The following is an 18826-nucleotide window of genomic DNA, read 5'->3' on the forward strand; positions in this document are numbered from 1 at the left end:
TTTTTTTTTTTTTTTTTTTTTTTTTTTTTTTTTTGAGACGGAGTCTCTCTGTGTCGCCCAGGCTGGAGTGCAGTGGCCGGATCTCAGCTCATTGCAAGCTCCGCCTCCCGGGTTTTTAAGCCATTCTCCTGCCTCAGCCTCCCGAGTAGCTGGGACTACAGGCGCCCACCACCTCGCCCGGCTAGTTTTTTGTATTTTTTAGTAGAGACGGGGTTTCACCGTGTTAGCCAGGATGGTCTCGAACTCCTGACCTCGTGATCCGCCCGTCTCGGCCTCCCAAAGTGCTGGGATTACAGGCTTGAGCCACCGCGCCCGGCATAAAATCTTAAATGATTTAAATTTTGTGAATGATTGAAATTAAAGTAAAATTTTAGTCTATACTTTAAATAAAATGACTTATTTCAAGGTTAGCCAATTATGAATTTGTCAGCCATATCCAGTGACTTCCCCTGCATTATTTCGGGCTCACACTTCTTACTGCTTGTTTCTCCTTTCCTTGTGTTTCCTTTTCTAACTACATTATGTTTATCGTAGAAGCTGAAACTACAGAAAAGTACAAAGACAGAAATTAAAATAACTCATAATTCATTAAAGATAATTATCCTTTATGTTTTGATAAATTACCTTTCAAATAATTAAAATCTAAAACAATATGAAATCCCACCCTTTAGATCTGCTTTAAAAATCTAAATGCATTAGAAAAAAAGTCCATATTATTAAATATTCCTTTCAAGCATTTTATTGGTTATATAATTGTACACTACATAGGTATACATAGTTTACTAAACTAAACCCATATTACTATTACAGTTCTTTTAGAATTTTCTTTCAGTTTTCCTGACCTCTTAGAGTGATGATCTTTACATGCCTACTAACCATGAACTATATTAATACTTTTGTTATTTATCCTAAGACTTTGTTCATTGAGGGCAGTCTACTTAGGGGTACATACATACTCTACTGAAAAGGCTATAACATAATGCTTGGTATGAATGATAAGTATTCCATAAAAGATAACTAAAATAATAACTAAATAAATGAACATACACGTCCTTCAAGCTTCAGGGAATACCCTGGATTCTAATATTTTGGTATTTGATAAACTCAGTTATGTTCATCATTTCTACTTGTATTAACTTTTTCAGATAAGATGCCTCTAACAGCTTCTATCTTTCTCAGAGCAGAAAAAAAAAATGCTAATACTTTTTCCCTCTCCTTATCAAGCAGATAATTCTCTTTGATTAGCTAAGCCAAACTTACATGTTAACACTGCTGATCTAGTCAAAGAAAATATTCTTCTGTTTCAGCGAGCATTAGAAAACCTCTTTCCTTCCTTCACTTTTGTTTGTAATGTTAGTGCTTATCTCAAATTTTAAATCGTTTCAATATCATAGAGGAATATTATTAGTTTAATAGTATTTTCCTGACACATACTATGTTCCAGATGGCTCTTATTCATATGGAAAAGCTTATAAGAGAAATGCTAACTAAAACTATGCTCAGATAATCCTTCTTACCTATCAGATTGACAAAAATCTAAAGGTTTGTTGATATATTCTGCTAGAAAGACTTTGGGGAAGCAAGCATTCATCTATTCTTGGTGGTATTGCAAAACGGTACAATTTCTTTGAAGAAGAATTTGGCAGTATCTTACAAAATAGTATACGCATTTACCCTTTGATCTAGCAATCTTATTTCTAGAAAATCTCAAAGATAGAATGGCTAAAATATAGCAGGGTGTAAGCACAAAGAAAGACTCTCTGTAACAGTAAGACTGAAAATAATCCTAATGCTCATATAGATAGGGGGCTGGATGAATAAATTACTGCACAGTCACTTGCTGGAGAAAGGAGTAAAACATCTCTATAAACTACTATGGAGTAACCTCTAATGTATGTTGTTACGTGAATAAAGAGGTTGAGAAAAATAAGTAGAATATGCTTTCATTTATCTAACAAAGGGAGGGGAATACATATACACAAACATATGCATATGTTTATTATAAAAAACAAAGTAAAACAACTTATTTAAGAGTATCTATACGGGAAGGGAATAGGATAGAGGGGTCGGAAATAGAAATTAGACTTCCTTTTTCATGTTTTAAGCTTAATTGAGGTATAATTGATATATTTAAAAGTACCTATTAATATGTACACTTTGATAAATTTGGACTGTCTATGGGCCTTGAATATATCTAGTTTTACAGAGAAAAGCTTGGATTTTTTTTTCTGGCTATCTACTGAAACAGCCTAAAACCACTTAGCAATGAGCACCCCTGGTACTCGCTGAAGTTTTAAAATACCACTTCATCTCAAAAGACACCAGAGCTCTTTGGGGAAATGGCTGATTCCAGGCCTGGAGCAGGAATTGTAAAACATAATCCTTTAACATCTTAAAATGTCATATAGCAAGAAAATAATCAAAAAATATTAAGATCAAAGATGAAACAATTTGAGCATTAATAAATAGAATAAGGTGAACTTTACCACTTGAGTATATGAACAGATGGATGTACCTTTCCCTTTATAGAAATATTTCGGCTAATAAATGAATAAAGAACGATAAATTAGAGTAACACTGTTTTGCAATCCTTAATGAATTAATGGATCTGGTACTGATTACCACCCATACATTATGTGCTTCGTGGGAAATTCTACAGAACAAATGACCTGATTTCTTCAACAAATAATTCCAAGGAAAAAAACATAAAAATGAATGAGGAAAGTTTTTTAATGTGCAGACATGCTATAATCTCCAGGATAGAGGTAAAAAAAAAAAGTAAGGGGCAGAGTAGTGTTTACAGTATGGTAAGATTTAAGTAAAAACAAGAAAAGAATATATGTATACACATATTTTTTCTTACATAATCATAAAGTATTACTAAAAAGATATACAAGAAAGCAAATGTTGACTGTGGTTGTGTTTCAGGTGGCCAGGGAACAGTATATGAATGACATTTTACTATAGGATCTTTTGTATTTTTGGAATTTTAAAACATGTGAATCTATTACTTACACACACAAAAATTAAATAGAATAAAATCATAAAAGCATCATCATAAGTATGACCACAACGGTGTAGTTATGTAAGAAAATAAACTTATTCATAAGAGCTGAATAGTGAAGCATTTATAAGTAAAACATCCTATGTACATAGTTGGAAAAATTTAAGCAAGAATCATAGATAAGTAAATATGGAAAATTTTAACAACTGCTAAATATAAGTTTTGAATGAATAAAAGTTTATTATATGATTTTATCTACTTTTCATGACGAAAAGTAAAGCAAAAAATCTTAAATATAATGAAAATATATATTATTAAATTGTAGCCGGATACTGCCTATAGAAGACTCAAGCCTGAGGTTTACTCTTTCTTTACTGAAATGGATGAATATCACAGACTAGTACCAAACCAAGGCCCTCTCCTTGATGCAATCAGAAATAAAGAGCAAGTGAAGTGGGGAAAGAGAAGGAATAAAGTGACTTCGGACAGCTGTCTGCTGTCACAATTCATTACACACTGAGCATCTGTCTATCCACCAAACTTGAAACATATCTAAAATTTATTTCAAGGAATCAAGACAAAAGCCAATTAAATGAGACTTTATGACCTGAAATGCCTTCCTGTAGAGATAACAAAGTGTCTATTAGTATGCAACTTCTTGGCAGGACCAAAGGCAGAGTGCAGTGCACTTACTTTTTGCTTGCCTCACAGACGTCTGTAATATTGGAGAAAAGATGGTGCCTCTCGGTTTTAGTCATTGTATCACTCAGTTCTTTAGAATTTTTAAACATTCGTATCAAGATCTCCAAGCTGAGTAGATATGAATGTTCAGAGGATATGACTTCAAAGATAGCCTGGTAAGAAGGACAAATAATTGTATTATTAATTATTTTAATTAAAGAACTAAATATTGCTGTCATAATTTTGCTATAAGAATAACAAGATATTCCACTTTTCAAGCATAATATCTTGGAAAGTACAAAAAGAGACGCATTAAAGAAACAACATCACCAAACTACTCTCTTTACATAATACACATTTACCCAAATCTTAAAAAATAATCACTATCTGTAAATATGAAAAAAATGAAAGCATGTGGATGACTTGACATCACATCCTGAGGTCATGCCTTTGCCAAGGGGTAGAATCTACAGAAGGAAGCTAGAGCATGTCATAAAATCTCAGTGTGACATTCATTAACCTTTGGGGTCATCTCCTCCAGTCCTGCTTTCAAAGCATGCTGCTTTAGGGAAAGTAAGGATTTATGGTCCTCTCTTGAGACTCGGAGAAAATTTCTCACACCTTCCTTCCCTTCCCTCTTGTGTGTCATGCTCTTCCTCTCTCTATGCTTAATCTAATTTCAGTCTATAACAGCAAATATTCTGGTAGGACTGTGTCTACCCTCAAAAGGTTCTTATCAGCCACAGGAATTCTTTTATATAAACTCATACAATTGAAAGTAATTCCATCTGTTCAACAAGTCACACTCTCCACTCTCATCAGTGTCTCAAGAAGGAGCAAAGGACTCTCTGCAGAGACTCTCAGAGGCAGGCACACAGTGGTTTTCCTGATAAGTACTAACGATGAAATACCAACCCACATATGTGGATAAGACTCCAACGCCCTGTGTAAGGAATTCATCTAGATCCTTCACAAAATCAAATTCAGATCCTCTAAAAAAGGGACATAGGGAAAATGCAGGCCTAAGATTCACAGCCTTCCTGGAAAGCTCCCTGGTAATGCTGCCTTCATCACCCTGATCTCCAGGGCTCCACCCCTTCAAGTCCTTGCCCCAAAGAGCAGAGGGTACTGTGCTGGGTGGGAGCAGGAAAGGCACAAGCAGGTGCTGATGGGTGCTCCATATTTTAGAAATCAGGTTAGAAGTGCTAATCTCAGTGTTCACCTCCACTTTTAACTTTTGTAAGGTTTAGGGACTTGGGTCTTACTTAAATGTGCTAATCTAGCCTCAGCTGTGTTTCATGAAATTAAGTGATTTAACTATCTGAAGAGTAAAGAGTTAAAAAATGTTGAGAGTCTCATTTAACCTGTATGTTGTGTAATTTTTTCAATCAATACAATAACCCCCAAAAACTATACACAAAGCAAATTAAAGAAAAAATTACCTTCTGGACCATAAATAATGGATTTCAGGTGTTGATGTATATGATGCCTTGGAATGACTTAAAATATGTGCAAAAGCAAAGACATTTTTCACTTTTTCAATGCTGAACTATGCTAATTTATTAATGTGATTAAGTGTTGAGGGTTTTGAGAACCAAAAATTAATACTGCTGAATTCAACATTTTACATAATTTATTTTAATTTGTTTTTGAAGGGCATAAACTAATTAATAAAACCTTTGTTATCTCCAAAGGAAAACATTTAGGGTTATAAAGTCTCATTCATTTGGCTTTTGTCTTGATTCCTTGAAATAAATTTTGAGGTATGTTTCAAGTTTGGTGGACAGACAGATGTTCAGTGTATAATGAATTGTGACAGGAGACAGCTGTCTGAAGTCATTTATTTCATTCCTTGTTTTCCCCCACTCTGCTCAGTCTTTACTTCTGATTACATCAAGGAGAGAGTGTGTAATCTAATCCAAATATCCAAACTGGGCAAAAAGACATAATGAACTATTTATAACAGATCACAGGAAAAGGTAAATAATTGGTAGTTTATTATAATACATTTAATAAAATAATTGCTAAAATATACTGCAATAATACTATCAACTCTTTAAAAGCAAATTAGGTTAGACCTGTTATATATAGCAGGTAGAAATAGCTAAATAGGAATAGAAAGTCTGAATAAATATTTTCAGAATATGATAGAAATAGGCAAGGTTTAAATATATAAGGTTTAAAAGAACAGAAGTGTTCAAATGGGATTAATACCTTGGAGGAGCTTTTAAATTTAGCCACAAGGAGAGGGAAACGTTTTTACGTCATAATGTTCACAGTGAAGGAAAAAGTCCCATCTACTGTCCAGCATTGGAAAAATAGATAAAAAATCTTTAAAGGTGGTGTTCATAGAAGAGAATACTATATGATGATTGAAATGAATGATCTAGATTCATATGCGTTAACATGAATAATCTCAAAAATAATGTTGAGTGTAAAAAACAAATAATCAAAAAATATGCACAGAATATCATCATACCTATATATTTTCACACACATGCACAAAAGAATATGTGTGTGTAGGTTATACATAATTTTAATACACAGGCTGGAAGTATACGTACCAGTTGTTGTCTCTGGGGAGGAAAGGAAAGAAATGGGACTAAGGAAGAGAATGCAGGCCTTCTACACTATCAGTTTTATGTTCTTTTTTAAAAAGGAGAAAAATTACAATTGTTATACATTTGTTAATTCTCAGTGGATAGGTACATCAAAGTTCTATATTATTACTTTTTTAAAACTTGGAAAAATGGCACTATACTGCACCCTTAAATTTTGCTTTATTCTTAATGTCAACCAAAAAAAAAAAAAAAAAGGGACATCCTTGTGTCCTTTGTGGAATCAATTTATATGCATGCATATGCATTGACATACACACACGCACACACACTAATATGCATGAAGCAAGAGGAAAACACTTTGAGAGCTTCACAATATTATTACAATATGCAGTTTTCTCAAATTGCATTGATTTAAACTTCAAGTTGTAAAACTCCATTATTAACTTGTTTTTACTAAATAAACTTTTTATTTTGGTAAAATTTTAAATTTATAGAAAACTTGCAAAGAGTGTTCAGAGCCCCCTGTATGCTTCATCCAGCTTTCCCTAACCTAGGGTATCTTACATAAATAGGCTCCATTTATCTACAGACTAATGTGACCATCAGTTTTTCCATAAACATCCTTTTTCAGTTCTAGGATCCAACGTTGGTTTCATTCTTTATCATATTTCTCTCAGTTTAAATACCTGAACTAGGGACTTTGTTGTTTAAAATCAAATGATGTTGAGTGATACTGAGATATTTAAAATTTTTTTCTTTTCTGGGGGCTTATGTGTAGCTTTACTTTAAAATGATCACTTACTGCTTGTGTTAAACAAATACAATTTTCAAAGGACAACACTGAACAAGTGCACACAAAAAGTGAAAACACAAAAGAGCAGAGACTGACACGCACACTCCAGAGCTCTAAAGCAGCTGCTCGATAGAAACATACCTCTTGTCTCTTTCTTTCCTCTTGGCTTACTGTCTGAGATAATCCATTTCTTTTCACCTAGGAGAAAAAGCAAAGTAGAGTTGACTCATTTATCAATACTTTAAAAGTTTCCTTATTATTCAAGGCATAACTCTACGCCCTTCAAAAATGAATTAAGATAAACTATACAAAATGCTGAATTCATCAAATTATTATTAATTAATCAGCAATTATTTACTAAATATTTATAGTGTGCCAAAAAATATACTAAGCATTTTACACCCTTTTTCCCATTGAATCCTCATACAAACTCTAGAAAGCCGATACTGTTCTTTTCCCCATTTCACAGATGGGGGTAACAACTGAGGCTTAGGATCCAAGAGCACGTAGCTAATAGGTAACAAGGCCAGGATCTGCATCGATGCCGGTCCAATTCCAGGGCTAATGCTTTTAGTCAACATTATTGGTTAGGGACCTCCTACTTTATATGAAAGGCACCCCATTTTAAGGGTTGGGCTAGCATCACTAAGACCCCTTCTAACACCAAGTCTGTACCAGTTTTCATGTGTTTTTTTAGTCCACATATGTCTTGGAATGTTCTTAGCTTTACCCACCATCCTGACCCTGGGTCAGCCTGTCAGCAAGAATTCATGGTTAAAAAGGATTCTTTACACATTTTAATAAGGGAGGAGACTGGCCAGAAGAATGTAACCCTTCAGAGCTGCTCCCTTTGGTTAACCCTGACGAGGAATTTCACAGGATTTCCTGCATGACCCAAAGCCCGGCAGATAGATATACAGGTGTCATGCCCACAATCTCTGCAGGTGAGGTCACCAGCAAGACTTTCCATGCCAGTGGCATCTCCACCCAAATGGGGTTCAGACCCAAAAAATCTTGAGAAGAGAATGAAAAACCTGGGCTTAGAGACCTACACAGATGACAGCTAGTTTACTGTGGAATTAAGAGTACTTTGTCCGATCAACAGAGAGGGTAAACCCACAACTAAAGTACTTGCTCCTTTGAAGGGAAAGAGAAGGTAGTTTTGACAAAGATAAAGCATTAATACACAGAATTATAATCTTTCACTAATACTAACATGATAGATAGTAAAATATTCCTTTAATAAAAAAGCCATCAGTAAGGAACTAGCAAAACTATGGTGCTAGAAAAAGAGATTCCGGGAAGCATTCTTGTATTCTGATTAAGAAAACTGAAGGGTCGCACATTTGGGGAGCCTGAAAGTTTCCTCTAAGTTATGACAAAGCAGCTCCTCATCGCTGGCTGCCAGGCTGCTGCTCCCAGGCCTGTGCTCCCGTCTCCATCCTTCTATGCCCTGTAACAGAACAGGCTCTCCAGATTCTTCCTCCGAAGCCCAGAAGAGTCATTTTGTCCATCTGAGGCATCATTCCACAGTCAACTCCAAATTAAGTAGCACCATACAGCAGGTGTCTGGAGTAGAAGGTCATGAACAGGCAAGAAGATTTCAGACACTGATCAAGGTGGAGAGATGAAGCCCAGGAGGGGAGAGAATGATCTGAAAAGAGGAAGAATGATTTGAAAAGGGGACCCCAAGAAGACTGAGAGAGAGCAGAGAAGAGACAATCAGGGGAGAATGAGAATGTAGGTGAGTAACATCAAATGGAAGTAAGGAAGAAAGAAAAGCAGAGAGGAAAGGAGGGAGGAAGAATGGAAAAGGAAGAAAAGAAGGGGAAAGAATGTGTACAAAGTTTTTAATAGGAAATACCTCTGAAAATTCTCAAATTCAGAAACAGCGACCTTATCTGTAAACTTAAGTAAAAATCACTTGACGTTCCAGGCTTTTTTAGCATGAAAAACATACGTTTATACCTACAGTCTTAACATATACATCCTTTTTGAAGTTTACCAATTTTTGCTAAGAGAATCTAAAGTATTGTCAAATTTATCACATTTCTTCAAGTGTTTCTATTGTCTCCATTTGTGGGCAAGAAAATATAATATACCAGCTTTTAAAACCTATGAGTCTTACTTGATATATAAGGTGAAGGAAATTAAAATTGTACAGGCTCCTTTTTCTTATTTATTTATTTATTGAGACAGAATCTCACTCTGTTGCTCAGGCTGGAGTGCAGTGGCGCTATGTCAGCTCACTGCAACCTCCACCTTCCAGGTTCAAGCACTTCTCCTGCCTCAGCCTCCTGAGGATGAGGAGCTGAGATTACAGGTGTGCACCACGGTGCCTGGCTAATATTTGTATTTTTAGTGGAGAGAGGGTTTCACCATATTGACCAGGCTGGTCTGGAACTCCTGACCTCAGGTGATTCGCTCACCTCGGCCTTCCAAAGTGCTGGGATTAGAGACGTGAGCCACCGCGTCTGGCTTCATTTTTAAAATATACATTTCATACCAGCTTCAGCTAGGTACAAATGGGAAGACGTAGACAGCCAAAGCAATACTCCTTTAAACACACAGACAGCCAAAGCAACCTCATTTGAACTTTCTTATTCCTCACTGGTTTAAATTTCTTATTTAAATATGTCATCGACAAGTAGAACTGCAAAAGTAGTTTTTAACAAAGCAGTAAGAACTGGATTTAATGTGAGGTTCTTGATTTTGTATAATCCAGCCAATTCATAAAACTGTTCAAATCTGTGGATTCTGAATTTTAAAGAGAATATATGAACATATGTCAATACCTTCAACATTTTAAGTAGATAGAAAATAATTCAAATAAAATGACAGTGAACAATACTACAGTTTTGACATGTTAAAAATATGAGCATATATCTGTACCTTATTAAGACAGTGAATGCACAGAACTCGCTAATGTTATAATAGTTTTAAATTCATAATTACAAATTTACTGTATAATGGATGCTGAAATTCTTGACCTGTGATCTTTATAACTGAAAAATTTTGCATGTCAAAATGAGATAGAAATTAATAATTCACTAAACCTAATAAAGAACACTAAAAGATATTTCTTCTATGGATATGATACTGTCTAGTTAGACCCAAAACATAGGTTATGAAATTTATAAACGGGTAAGCTCCCAAAGTATAGATCCAAAAGGTAATTATTAGACATTCCATCTAAAATCATGCCGGTTTCCCTTTTGACACCTTGTGCTATGGTCTGAATGTTTGTGGTCTCCCAAATTCATATATTGGAATCCTAACCCCTAAGGTGATGGTATTAGGAGGTGGAGCCTTTCAGGAAGTGATTAAGCTTTGCCCCATGAATGGGATTAATACCCTTTAAAATAGGCCCCAGAGAAACCCCTAACCCTTCTACCATGTGAAGAGGTAGCAAGAAGGCACTAAGTGCCAGAAAGCAGCCCCTTGCCAAACACCAAATCTGCCCTGATTTGGGGCTTTCCAGCCTCCAATACTGTGAGAAATAAATTTCTGTTGTTTATAAGCTACCCAATTTATGCTATTTTGTTATGGCAGCCCAAACTAAAGTACCTTGCAGGTCTGAGCTTCTCAGATAAATACCCTAAGAAGGAACAGACAAGCTTTAGACTGTGAGTCCATTATTACACTCGTTCCAGTTACGCTAAGCATCTCCACCTTGCAGAGAAATGTGTAAAAGAACTATAAACTCTGTGTAATATTTATTGGTCTCTGACTCCACTAACTGGAATAGGTTATGAGCCAAGTTCTCTAAGCCCCAAATAGATCCTCAAATTGTCATTTACACAGAACTTATCTATGGATCTAGCCAGTCCTACAGCTGTGGAGAGAACCAAGATTAGCACCAGTCCCTTAACTGATCAGATAATCATTTTCTGTGAAGTAACGAGGGATATTTACGTTCTGACACCCTCTTTGTTCTCAGACCCTCCATGACTTGACACTGTTTCTAGATGAATGTGCATTCCTTCTATTTTTGACCACCAGCTAGGGAAAACAGATGGGAAGACTCCAAAAGCCTCACCAACCAAAAAGACTCAAAAATGTAGCCAGTTAAAAATTACATTAGATTTACAATCCAAGATCACTCTGTCTCCATAAAGCACTAATTTATACTGAACACCCATTTGAGCTAAGACTCAATGGACTTTACTCATTTGCTGAAAATAAGTTTGTTTTTCATGTCCATTGGTGATTCTCTACTTACAGACTTCCTTTCTCAAGAGCTCAAATGGGAAGGGATTTCAAAGTGAAATTATACCACAGGACACAATCACTTTCAGGTCCTTTCTACAGACTTAATGCAACCTGAGTAGTCCCTGAATTACAAATGAGCTAGAGTTCTTTCACTATAAATAACATGGGAACAGCAGCAGTTTGAGAGTATGCTTGAAATCCCTAAAATGAAAAATCTGCCAGAGTCCAGAAAGAGTGTCCTCTGTAACCAGACCCAACAGGCTCTCTTTAACCCCACTACATCCACAAGGAAAGGTTCTAAGACATCACTCTACCTAACTAGGTGCTGCCACAGAACACAAATTTCAAAGGGCCAGAGATTTGCATAACCAAACACTACATATGAGGTCAAGATGGGTCATCCTTTTGGGAAGTGGTGGGTTATCAGAAAGGGAGAATGCTCTTTTTAAGAAAAGAAAAAGTAGAAGGATAATAGCACCTATCATAAAATCATATGCTTAATTTAAAAATGCATCAGGTAATATGCCAATGACCTCCAAATTTATTTGTTCAGAAAGCTGATCTCTCTGATGTCCTGTTGTTAAGCTTAATTCTGCAATCCTCAAAAAGTGTTTGGATCTCAAGAAATAGCAAGTACTCAGCCTCAAGCAGAAAACATCGAGTTTGATAAAATAATGGAAAACTCAGATAAAGCAGGCCAGGACATTTGCTCCTCTATGGCCTGCATCACCATCTACAGACAGAGCCAGGATTCCTGAATGAACCCAAATTATTTCAATACAGACATGAAGCTGAGAATACAAACTACAGATAAGTAATTAAATGCACAAGAATGAACTGTTGTGCTTCGTACATTTAGGAGATAAACACGCATTACTTCATTTGCAGCCAGCACTCACTAGCTTGCTACCCACGTCAATTCCTGATTCAGAGTTCTGGTTGGTTCTTAATTTATTTCTCAAACTACCATTATATCAAATGTTTACCATGAACCAGGTACTGTTCCTTCCATGCATGTAAACCCTATAACAATTCTGTGAGGAAGGCATTACTATCCCTAGTTTACAAATAAAGAACGGAGACACAGAAAAGTTAAGTCATTCACCCTAATAAGTGGAAAGCTGAGATTCAAACTTGGGTCTGCTTGTCCACCCCCAAAGCCTGAGCTCTTCATCGTTGTAGCACACTGCCTTCTAAAACTTCAGAGTTTTTAAAGAGCTGTCCAAGCTACTCTTCTAAATTAAGTTCCTCCCCGTGAATGCCCCAGAAACAACATCTCTCATTGGCTTCCTGGCTTCTGCTGCAGTGAAAGCTAAGCTGTCAGCAGGGCTCCCTGGTCATTTAACTTGTTGATTAATCCTGACATTTCTACCACCAAACAAATTCCTCTCTTTTACTTGTGGCTCTCTCTAACTTGCATTCCCTGCTGTGGGTTACTGAGCCTGGACCAAAATGTATTCTCTATCCCCCAAATGAACAAGAGATCCAGTTCTCATGTATCTATCAGCTAAATTAAGAAGAGAAAATGAGGTTAACAAATACATGAAAAGCTAATGACACAGAATTAGCAAGGACGAAAGGGAATAAATTCAGGGTAAAGGGCAATTCTATAATTTAACCAAAGATTATCAATTTTTAAACATGCACTATTTAATAAAATACTGGGGAACAGACCAGACTTATAGCAGTGGTTAACAGCTGAGGAGTTGGGAATGGTGGTAAAGTCAAGCAGCTTTCAATCTTAACTCTTACGTTTATTTTTTTTAATAAGGAGAATGTAATTCTTTTACTTCAGTAGTTCAAAAATAATTATTCTTAAAAACTTAATCAGCTTTAAATTTTGAATTTTAAATTGAAAAATTAGAAACAAACACATATAGATTAACAACAGGAAATTGGTTAAAAGAGCTAAACATCCACTTATTTGAGGAACTAGTATGCGGGCTTTAAAAAGGTTGTTGTAGAAGAATATTTAATGACATGGAAGGTCATTCATAACACTGTTAAAAAAAAAAGGTGATAAAACAGCAGGCTTAATAACATGAAAAGATATTTACAACATTAAGAGAAAAAAGTGACAAAACTATTACTACATTATTGATTTTTGCATAAAAGACAACCCCTCTCTCTATATATTTTTAAAACTGAAAAGTTATACACAAAAATGTTAATAGTGATTGAATAGAAAGAGATAGTTCGATTTTTTTTATTTTTATTTATTGGTACTTTCTGATTTTTCTGTACAAATACGTCTTGGCTTTGCAATTAAAGCAACACTTTGAATAACAAAAACTAAAATACTACTTCAACATCCTCTCCCAAAAAAGAAAGAAAACTAGAGTAGGGCAGACAAGTAGAACTGTTCAAGGGTGCCAATAAATACCTCTATTTCTTTGTTGCTGACCCAAAGAGAAACTAGAGAAAGGAGAGATGACCACCTGTAGATAAAAGAAATGAGAAGCTAAGGTAAAGGGAGGCAGTAAGAAAGAAAGATTTTAATCAAGTCCAAACTGAGCAATGGCTTATGAGACAGTGCTGAAAATGAGTGATGACAGGCCGATCTGCAAGCATGAGAGATAAAGGAGGAAAGGCCTGTTAAGAGTCTGTGTAACTGAGAATGACGCCACTTACACATAGTGAAGGTATGAGTCAAGAGGTTAAGGAAAGTAGAACAGGTCTGAGGTTCCTCTCTTGCAGAAGAAAAGAATACCTGTTTCTAAAGATGATGCCAACATATTAGTTGCTATTTTATTTTTGTTTGCTAATTTTGTAAAATGACAAGTGGATAGGAATGACAAATTCCAAAATAATAAGCTACGTAGAACAACAGCGACAGTGAATTTCTGAGGTTTTGCAATAAAAATCTAACCTGAGCAAAATCTGTTTCTGAAAAATGGATAATAGAGTAAACTGATGCTTTGCATTAGATGTACAAAGCAGAGTGGTTTCTTTGGACAGGAATTATCTTATTGTACGGAGTTCTCAGAAACAGACACAGAATTCCTATCTTTCTTCTTCCCTTTGCTACTATCAAGCTTTATTGGCCAGGCACAATGACTCACGCCTGTAATCCCAGCACTTTGGGAGGTCGAGGCAAGTGGATCACGGGAGGCCAGGAGTTCGAGACCAGCCTGGCCAACATGGTGAAATCCTGTTTCCTGTGTCTACCGAAAAGAAAAAAAAAAGAAAAAAGAAAAAAGAAAAAGCTTTGTTCAAGTGATTTATACCTTCATTACTTTTATTTTCTACTCTTCTGCCAAATTAGCCCTACTAGTTTAAGTCACATCCTATAGACAAAACTTTTCTCACCTTCACTTCACTGCTTTCTGTGATTCCAACTGTGTCTTTCACTTTGGCATTCTGTCCTACATCCTTTCAAAATATCATTTAGACATTTCATTTGTATTGTCTTCTGCTCTAGGTTCTAAGCACCTAGAGGGTAGGCTGGGTTTTAGCCTTGTTTTGTTTGCCTCATTCACTACAATGCAGTGGAAAACAATTAATTTTGGAGTCAGATATTAGCACTGTTCAAATTATAAGTTATAAACTGTCAGTGAATGCAAAATAAAGTCTTATGGTAAAGCGATCGTTATCTATTTAAAAGTAACAAACAGAAAAAAAATTAAAATACTATAGTACACTGCAAGCAGAAGTATAAAGTAACTCCTGCCTTGTAAAATTTCTTTGAGATATATACACACATACACATGTACAAACATATATGTTCAGACACACATACTGGTTTACAAGGCAGAACATCTTTCTTATCATGTTAAGTGGCTGATAAAGACCATGGTTACAATGTCCACTCTATGATCTATAAATTCACACTAGACAAAAGTCAGTCGGTCATGTTGTTTAACACTCCCATGGACCTCTACAAGAAAAACCATTCTACTTACAGCCTCTGCAAAAGAAGCGGCCCCAAGGGACCACATTTTGTGCCGCAGTACATCATGGAAGCCAACCAAAGCTGACTGGAGCAGAGTTCGTTAAGCACCTGGCTAAATGACAATACATGTTCTAGTGACCTATTAAGTGGGGACAAAGTAGCTGAGCCAGTATAATCCCCTCTCTCTCAAGGAACTAAACTGGGCAACTAAACTGTGTCACTCACTTTGGCATTCTGGCCTACATCCTTTCAAAAATACATTGGAAGCTGAAAGAGTGACTTGAGGGCAGGACGGGGCTGTTAACACAGCCTCAAGTGTAAGTTACAAGAACTCAGAGGCCTGGCATTGTGACTCATGCCTGTAATCCCAGCACTTTGGGAGGTCAAGGCGAGCAGATAACCTGGGCTTAGGAGTTCGAGACCAGCCTGACCAACATGACAAAACCCTGTCTCTATTAAAAATACAAAAATTAGCCCGGCGCGGTGGCGGGCACCTGTAATCCTAGCTCCTCAGGAGGCTAAGGCAGGAGAATCACTTACAGGAGGTGGAGGTTGTAGTGAACTGACATCGTGCCACTGCACTCAAGCCTGGGCAACTGTCTCAAAAAAAAAAAAAAAGAACTCAGAAACTGAGTATGCTGGAGCTTTCAGGAAAAAGACAAGCATAGTAAAAAGGGAAAATAAGCCAATTCATGAGACGAGAAAAGAGTCCACAGGCAGAGTTGCAGTCACATTATTGGCTGAGCACCTGGGAGAAATATAGTTCCTGCTCTTGCAGAGCCCTAGGTACATGTATCCATTTTTTGAGGTCACTGCAGAGGCTGTTCCAAGTAATCTCAAGACCTTAACCAGCAGCAGCATTTAACATCCTAGCCTCTCAGCTGACTTGTTACAATGTAAAGAATTTGTACTTACCCTCATGGCATTGTCCTGGGGACTACATAAACTGTATCTGAAATTACCTAACACAATCCTGGTACACAATAAGTCTCCTGCAAATATTTGGTCAGTAATTTAACTGCATGTAAATAAATCAATACTGTGATGATCCCAGAGCTAACAGCTATTCTGCAACTCAGTCTGCTCATTCAGAGACTTTGGACCCGTGTGGATATAAGGGCTCCCCGTGGCCCAGGTGGGCACACAGCAATCAGACTCCTTTGCACTCCACTACCAGAAGCAGGGTTTCTAACCATGCAAAGTGCAAATTGCTCCATTTTTGTATTATTACATTTGGATACGCTTATTCTCTACAAAGAGGGAAATAATCTGCGATTTTATTTTAGTGTCAATAATACTTCCTGCTGCAGAAGTTGTCCACTGACTGTATAGTTCTCATCTCCTCAAAATAATAGAAATATAGATAATAAACATCCTAATATTAAGATATTAGAGTACAGGATAATAATCTAGAGAATCAACAGGCTATATGTGCTCCAGATAAATCCACAAAATTTGAGTAACACATTTTTAAGGATTTATTCCATATTTAAAGATTCAATAGTAATTTTGAAGGTGACAATATTCTCCAGTCATCATGGAGACCAGCCACTGTGTGGATGTGGCCCTGAGAAATAGCCCCATCTTTGGACTGAGGAAGGAGACCCCACAAGAGGATACATAAGCTCAACAGGGCAAATACAAGAATCCCACAGATGAGTCTGCAATCCAAAGTCAGTATGAGAAAGCCTTTCTACACAGTTATTCAGAACTCCTCAACATCCCTGAGTCTTCTCTTCTATCTAATTATGCTGTATTGCTATAGACTGCTATTATTCTTGAATGTATCCCTTCCACCTCCCCAAAAGAAACAGCTAGTTGAGAATAAGTCCACAATTTAATTTGATTTCACAGTAAGCAATAACTTGGAAGTCATCAGAGAACATGATATACTTAAAAGTACAAGATTGATAAAACCATCACATGAGTGCAGGTGAGAGAAGAGGCCCAAGGATGAGCTCAGGGACCCTTCAACATTTAGAGAACAGAGGAATGAGGAAAAATCCACAAAGGTGATCAAGACGTTCCAGCTGCACTGGCCTTATCCCAACTCCTCTTACCCACCATCACCCCAAAGGGTCTGTGCACATGATATTTTATCTACCTGGGACTCTTCTACCCTGCCACTCCCCAACTGTGCCCCACCAGCTATCATCCTGGACCCTCCAGACGACAGCTCACGTCACCTCCTCTGACACCTGCTCTCCACTGGCTGCACCTTACCCAGACAGGTGCTCTTCTCTTGCAGCAGCACCAGTAAGTCCTTCACAGCATTACCACAATAGTAATTATGCATTTAACTATGGGATGGTTTGATTGCTGACGTCTGTCTTGCCATTCAGGGTGTTTATAAGGACATGAATGCAAGGTGGAGTCTGTTCTTGCTCTATCTCCAAGGCCTGCCATAGAGAGAACTTCATGTGGGGCAGGCCCTTGATGAAGACAATGAATTCATCAACCTCTCTCATTGATTTTCTACTCAATGAAATAAGAAGACCCTCTCTATTTGGACCCTGTTGTAGGTTTGCAGTTGAAACATCTGCTTTTGTAGTTATGCCCTTAAGAATTAACTAACCGTGTTTTTATCTCCTCCTACTTTCTTAGAGCACCTGTCATTTCTGATCTCTGCCTACCCTAGGGCAACTGGCACATACACCCCCATATCCCAACACTTCATTGCTCTCTCAGAAGAATCAATTTCATAAATATTGGCAGATCTATCACTCAGTTGTCCTTTAATTACTCAGCTCAAACCAGAGTAGATTTTTCCTCAATCTCTGCCTATATTATTAGGAGTTATATGAAGTTCCAACACTGCAACAATTCAGATACAGAAAAACTTTTTAAAGTGATATTAACAACATGGAAACTATACTCAATACATAAAAAGCTACACTAAGGTGCTCCTAGTACTTGGAAATAAAGTCAAGAAAAAGATACTCTCCAACTAAAACTGAAAAAACAAAACAAAAATTATAAAAAAAAATTACATGTATACATGTATGTATTTTTCTACAGAGAAAGCCTATGGCTCACAATTTTTATTAGATTCTTAAAGCATGTATGATACTCCCCCAGTAAAGATGGCTAAATGCACATCCATCCTATGTATTAATGCAGAGTTATAACACTGTAAATCATGTGTCGATATGAAATGATTTATAAGACACATAGTTCAGAAGAGAAGCAAGCTGTGTAGTATAAATAATCTGTGTATTTACATAAATATAGGTAATCTATATTGTTTCCTTAAATGTATATATGTGGGTTTTCAGAAGAGTATTACCAAATTGAGAGCAGCATATCTATGGAGAAGGGGATAGAGACTGGGATTGCACAAATGACCAAAACAGCCTTTAGTCTTATCTGAAATGTTCCAATTATTCTTCCTGCTTTTTTTTTTTTTTTTTTTTTTTGAGATGGGGGTCTCACTATGTTGCCCAGGCTGATCTCAAACTCCTGGGCTCAAGAGATCCTCCTGCCTCAGTCTTCCAAAGTTCTGGGATTACAGACGGGACCCACTGCACCTGGTCCAAAATGTCTGAATTATTCTCTACATGAAGGACATATTATATACGTCTTACATAAGTCAAGTTAATTTTCAGAAACTTTAAGAGAATGCCATAATCTAATTATGCATAAAAAGCAAGACTACACACAGAGCCCAGTCCCTGGCTCAAGCT

General features: G+C 36.7%; 1 protein-coding gene across 4 annotated transcripts in view; it reads right to left on the reverse strand.

The window, feature by feature from the left end:
- The window catches only part of ARHGEF26 (Rho guanine nucleotide exchange factor 26), a 142551-nt gene that overhangs the window by 106084 nt on the left and 17641 nt on the right, over positions 1-18826 (reverse strand). For all 4 annotated transcript variants that reach the window (XM_025375553.1, XM_025375554.1, XM_025375556.1 and 1 more), the window contains 2 exons: positions 7181-7237; positions 3698-3858 (listed from right to left, as the gene is read on the reverse strand). In XM_025375553.1, coding sequence (XP_025231338.1) covers positions 3698-3858; positions 7181-7237 — 218 coding nt within the window. The remainder of the gene's footprint in view (positions 1-3697; positions 3859-7180; positions 7238-18826) is intronic.

Source organism: Theropithecus gelada, chromosome 2 (assembly GCF_003255815.1).
Source record: "Theropithecus gelada isolate Dixy chromosome 2, Tgel_1.0, whole genome shotgun sequence".
Taxonomy (NCBI): domain Eukaryota; kingdom Metazoa; phylum Chordata; class Mammalia; order Primates; family Cercopithecidae; genus Theropithecus; species Theropithecus gelada.